Source organism: Caenorhabditis briggsae (assembly GCF_000004555.2).
Source record: "Caenorhabditis briggsae complete genome, chrIII, whole genome shotgun sequence".
NCBI classification, from domain to species: Eukaryota; Metazoa; Nematoda; class Chromadorea; order Rhabditida; family Rhabditidae; genus Caenorhabditis; species Caenorhabditis briggsae.
Genome location: NC_013490.2, coordinates 13212452 through 13218451, shown reverse-complemented (window position 1 = coordinate 13218451; position 6000 = coordinate 13212452). Strand labels below are relative to the sequence as shown.

The 6000-nt window shown below is 36.9% G+C and overlaps 1 protein-coding gene across 1 annotated transcript; it reads left to right on the top strand.

Annotated features, from left to right (window-relative positions):
- Positions 1–3398: 3398 nt before the first annotated feature.
- Positions 3399–5608, top strand: Cbr-nex-1 (the record flags this gene model as incomplete). Its single annotated transcript, XM_002642729.1, has 3 exons — positions 3399–3911; positions 4580–4762; positions 5336–5608. The coding sequence occupies 3 exons, from the start codon at positions 3399–3401 to the stop codon at positions 5606–5608; spliced, it is 969 nt and encodes a 322-aa protein (XP_002642775.1).
- Between the last annotated feature and the right edge of the window lie 392 nt (positions 5609–6000).

Below are 6000 nucleotides of genomic sequence, written 5' to 3'. Positions count from 1 at the left end.
TTTGCCACGTAGGAAAGCCGTGGCCTAGGTTTCTCACTGAAAATCCTCGTCCCCCGGCGGCACCTTTTTTGAATTTTCTTCCTTTTCAACGCCGTTTTTCGGGAATTTCGGATTTTTTTTGAATTTTTTCGCAATAATATTCGGAAAATAGATAACTTTTAACACATCACGCTCTCCCCAGTGAAAAATATGAGCTGCAAGCCTTTTTCTCAGCGGAGCTCGGTTGCGCGCGGTGAAAATTTTTATTTTTTAAATTTTGTACTGAAAAACCGGTTTTTAGCAAGATTTTCGTATTTTTCGCCAATTTTTTTTCAATTTTTCGTCTATAGGAATTGTTAAACCGACTAAAACACACATTTTAAGTACAAAAGCAGCAAGTTCCGACTAAAAATGAAAGAGGAGATAGATTTTTAAGCAATTTTCTAAAAATCGCAATATCTTTTTTGACCGGTAGAGCATTTTGGCGGATAATAATTCGAAACACTCAAAAATTAATTCTTTACAATAGTTCAACAAAAAAAATTCTTAAAACACCGAACAATTCGAGAAATTTCCGTTTTTAGAAAATTGCTTAAAAATCTATCTCCTCTTTCATTTTTAGTCGGAACTTGCTGCTTTTGTACTTAAAATGTGTGTTTTAGTCGGTTTAACAATTCCTATGGACGATAAATTGAAAAAATTGGCGAAAAATACGAAAATTTTGCTAAAAACCGGTTTTTAGTACAAAATTTAAAAATCAAAATTTTCGCCGCGCGCAACCGCGCTCCGCTGAGAAAAAGGCTTGCAGTTCATATTAGGAGCTGGGGAGAGTGTGCACATTTTAATGCAATAAAAATTTTTGGTCGGAGTCCCCCTTTAAGCTTGAAAAAAGCTAGAAAACCAGAAAATGATTTTTTGTGTTATTCTTCAACTTTCACCACAGTGACACCAACTCCGCACTACCATTATATTAGGGGCTGGCACTCTATTGTTCGGAGGTGCCCTAGTATGGCACTATATTAGAGGCTGGCATTCAATTCGGGGTGGCTATCTAATAGAGTTTTTACGGTATGCTAAAAGCTTTCTAAAGCTTTCTGGAACCTTCCTAGGTTCTTTTTCGCTATTTTTGAAACTTTTGAAGTCGTCTGAAACTTCCAGACGTTCCTAGAAGCTCCCAGAGTTTTCCAGAGCATATAGAATCTTCTAAAACCTTGAATTCCTCCGCTGAGAAGCTTGTGGAACCTTCCAGAATCTACAGAATGCTTCTAGACGCTTTTAGAAGCTCCCAGAAGTTTCCAGAGCCTATAGAATCTTCTAGAACCCTAGTCATTCATTCAAGAGCTTGTGAACCATGATTTTTTTGTTGTTTTGATCTATTCTTTTTTTATTTTGCGCCATCTTTCCTCTTTTTTATTCTGATGCATCATGCAAAAACAACAGCATCTCTTTTCTCTTTTTCTATCTCCGTTCCGTTCTCCTCTCCGTCCGTACCAGGCACAAACAGTTCCCCCATTTTGTCTTGTTCTTTTTTTTTTGTTGTTCGTTCTCTTTTTTGTAGTACAGTACCTCTCATTACTCATGCGGTTCCTTGGGGGGTATTGTAGAGTATGATTCACTTCTTAGAACAAAACGGACGGAAAGTACAGTATCTTCTAGTTAGAAGACACACAAAGTGGAAGGGCTTCATGAGTCATCTTCTGTCTTGTAGTATATTTTTAGGAAAATTTTCAGGTTTCCGTAATTTCTTGAAAATCCAGAAAGTTCTAAAATGCCTTCTTTTTTAAACCGAAATGCTAATTTTAAAATTCCCAAGATTTCAAAATTTTTTCAAATTTCAGATTTTAAATTTTCTAGATTCCAAAAATTCCCAATTTTTCTAGAATATTCTAAATCTCAAAAACCACAAATTTATCAAAAAGATGAATCACCTAATTTTTTCTGCTATTTCGAAATTTCTATTTTCTATTTTTCATCAGCAAAAAGATACCTAAAAAAGATACGAATTTCATCATTTCTATCCCTTTTCTTTTTTTTGTTTTTGTTGTCTTTTTTCTCTGCGTCTTCTCCCTCTCTCTCTAGAATGATTCATCGTTGGGGCGCAGACTCCGCCCCCTTTTTCCGCCGCGGCGCCGCTCTTTTCATTTCATTCAAAAAGACACAGAAACTCAGTGAGAGAGAACAGAACTGTTTCTTTTTTTATGTTATCTAGAAAAGTTCTTATCTTTGAATTTTTGATTTTTATTTTGTTCTTGATATTTTCAAAATTATAGACAATTGTAGAAGCTTTTTAAGGCTTTTAAATCTAAATTTTTCGTAATTTATAATTTTTTTCTCATAATTTCAAAGCTTGTTTTTGGCCGAAAATCTCGAAATTTCTAGAGTAAATTTACGAAGAATAACGATATTTTTCAAAACTACCGTACTTCAAAGGCGCACGCAAGAAAGCTTTCTTGCGGGTCTCGAGCCGAATGACTTTTAGAGATTTTTCGGCATTTCGGAATCTTTTTTCATCAAGTTTCAGCCGATTTTCGGCGTTTTTTCAGATTTGAGTTGTGAAATTTTGGAAAAATCGGATTTTACGACATGCTTTCATTGAAAAATCAAGTTTTGCGATGTAAAAAACGACAAAAGTACAGAAAATTCGAAAAAATCGAAATTTTGTCAATTTACTGCTGAATATGGCCTGAAATTCGCTGAAAATAGTAAAAAACTTGCCAATAAACAAATAAATTGGCCCAAAATTCGCTAACAACAGACTAAAAATTTGGAAAAATCAATTTTTCACATTTTTCAAAAAATTCGCTTAAAATGACTTAAAACAGTCGAAAACTCTCTAAAAATACCTTTAAAAATGTCAAAAATTTGTTGAGAATGGTCTAAAAATTTTCCGTATTCCGCTAAAACCCCGAAAAGTTCAAAAAATTCTGAAAATTCAAATTTTCGAAAAATGCGTAAAAATTGGCCTAAAATAGTCCAAAAACTCACTAAAAATAGCTATAAAATTGTCTAGAAACTGCTAAAAAACGTTTGAAAAAATCAAAAATTCGTTAAAAACCCTAAAAATTTCAAAATCTAGAAAATCTGAAAATTTTTGAAAATTCAAATTGTCAAAAAACTCGTTTAAAATGACTGAAAATAGTCCGAAATTCACCTAAAATTCGTCAAAAATGGTCCAAAATAGTCAGAAATCCGCTAAAAACCCAAAGGTTCCAAGAACCTGAAAAGCTGAATAATTCAAATTTTCAAACTTTTGAAAAAAAATTTTGTTTAAAAATTCCTTAAAATATTCTAAAATTCACTAAAAATACTATGGAATATACTAGAAATCGCTTAAATGGCTCAAAATTGGCTTTAAACCGTCTTTTTCGTAGTTTTTCCCACTTTGTTCCACCCAAAATCCAAAAAATCGATATTCCAGAATGACTTCGCCATACGCCACCATCGTCGACAACAAGGAGTTCAACGCTCCAATGTTCGCCGAGAAAATCGATCGAGCGCTCCGTGCCGGTGATAAGGACGGTGTTGTCAGTGTGCTCACTTCCATCTCGAATGCTCAACGCCAGCTGCTCCGTGAGCCATACAAACTCAAGTACGGAAAGGACCTCATCACCGCGCTGGACAAGAAGTTCTCCGGCGATTTGGAGAAATGCATCTTCGCTCTAATGGACACCCCATTGGACTACGATGTCAAGCAGTTGAAGGCCGCTATGAAGGGATTGGGAACTGATGAGGCTGTCCTTATCGAAATCCTGTGCTCCCGTACCGTAGACCAGCTCCGTGCCATTCGTGTCACCTATGAGAAGGAGTACGGTAAGGCCTTGGAGGCCGACGTCGCTGGAGACACTTCTGGAGAGTTCCGTGACTTGTTGGTTAGCCTTGTCACTGGGTCCAAGGACGGATCTCATGATACCAATGATGCCCAGGCTAAGGATGTGAGTTTGGTGCGAAAATATAGCTCAAAAACCATAATTCGCTAGAAAGCTAGCTTATAGCTCGATTTTCAAAGTTCAAGAAACTAGGTCGTGATTATACTAATTTTGAAGCTCATCGCTTGAGAAGCTCAAAAATCTAATTTTCATCAAAATTGGACCAGAACTAAGCGAGTTACAGCCCATTTTGTGAAATTAGCGGTAGAGCGCGTTTGACTCAATTTTGTTTAACTAGGTCGTGATTATACTCATTTTGAAGGGCAAGATGCGAGAAACACAAAAATCCAAATTTCGTTCAAATTGAACCACAACTAAGCAAGTTAGAGCCAATTTTCTGAAATTAGCAGTAGAGCGCGTTTGCCATAAAATCTCAAAATAGTCGGAGCCTAGTCGTGTTTGAGCTCATTTTGAAGCTCTTGAGTTCACAAATTCAAAAATATAGTTTTGATCGAAATTGGACAGCTAGAAATGCGTCAACCGTCTAATAGAAGGGCCTGTCAACTTTGAGTGCATTTATCTCGGTTACTGTAAGAGATATCAAAAAGTGGCTAACTAGCAAAATGTTACTGATAATATGATAAGCATTTTATCAGTTGACAACTTTTTGATATCTCCTACCGTAACCCAGATAAATTGGCTGAAAATCTAGATCTGAAAATCAACTTTTCCAGGACGCCGTTCGTCTGTTCGCCGACGGCAAAGCCAAGCTTGCCAAGAAGGATGGAACCCATTTCCTTCACATTCTCGCCACCCAGAACCAATACCAGCTCCGCAAGGTCTTCGCCTACTTCCAGGAGCTCGCCGGTGCTTCCATCGAGAAGTCCATCGAGAAGGAGTTTTCCGGAGATCTTCAGGTGAGCAATTTTACTCAGATTGGAGGCCAGATTGAAGTTTTCCCAGTTGAGAGCGTCAAAATGAGTATAAACACGATGGGGGTCCAGGCTCCATTTTTCAAAAAAATTTTTTTTTTTTTTTTTTCAAAAATCTAGGTTTGATCAAAAATGGACCAACATGAAGCGAGTTACAGTTAGTTTTCAAGAATTAGCAGTAGAGCGCGTTTGCTAAATTCGATCAAAATGAGCTCAAAATGGCTTTAAACGACCTCAAATTGACTAGAAATCGCTTTCAGCAGTTTGAACCCATCAAAAATGTGATTTTAAGCGATTTTCGACAAAATTCTCTATAGAGCGCTTCTGCTGAAATTAGCAGAGAATGGTCTAAAATTGGCTGAAATCGACCTGAAATGACTTTGAATTGGCTAGAAATTGCCTAAAATAGTCGAAAATGTGATTTTCAGCGATTTTCTACGAAATTCTCATTGGAGCGCGTTTATCGAAAATCTCAAAGTGGGCGGAACCTAGCCGAGTTTGGGCTCATTTTAAAGCCCTTGAGCTCAGGAATTCAAAAAACAAAGTTATATTTTCCAGAAATCCTACTTGACGATCGTCCGTGCCGCTTCCGACAAGCAGAAGTTCTTCGCTCAACAGCTCCACGCCTCCATGAAGGGACTGGGAACCCGTGATAACGATTTGATTCGTGTGCTCGTCACTCGCTCGGAAGTCGACTTGGAGCTCATCAAGAACGAGTTCGCCGAGCTCTACCAGAAGAGCTTGGCTGATATGGTCAAGGGCGACACCTCGGGAGCCTATCGTGACGCTCTTCTCGCTATCATCAATGGAAATCATGCTGTCGCTCATTAGAGCGAATTTTGATAATTTTGAGGTTACTGTAATGGGAAATTTGAGATTTTTGGGACTTTTTTGAGCTTGAAAATCTTCAGTCATTTTTTTCTTAAAAAGTGGCATTTTTTCCATATTTTTTGCTCTAAAAACTCTGAAAATCTCGTTTTTCCCCCTATTTTTCGTCCCCCCTCTATAATCTCCCAAGCTTTATTTTCTCTGAAATTTTCACTTTTTCCCTCCTAAAAATCCCTTTAAAAACCGTATATTTTGCATTCCCCCCAACCCCTCAAATGTATTTTTTATGTCTTAAAAGCATTTTTCTTTTTCTTTTTTTTGTAAAATTTTAATTATAAATTTCTCTTCTCTAAATTCGAAAAAAAATCGAAAAAAATTGAATTTACAGCTCAAAA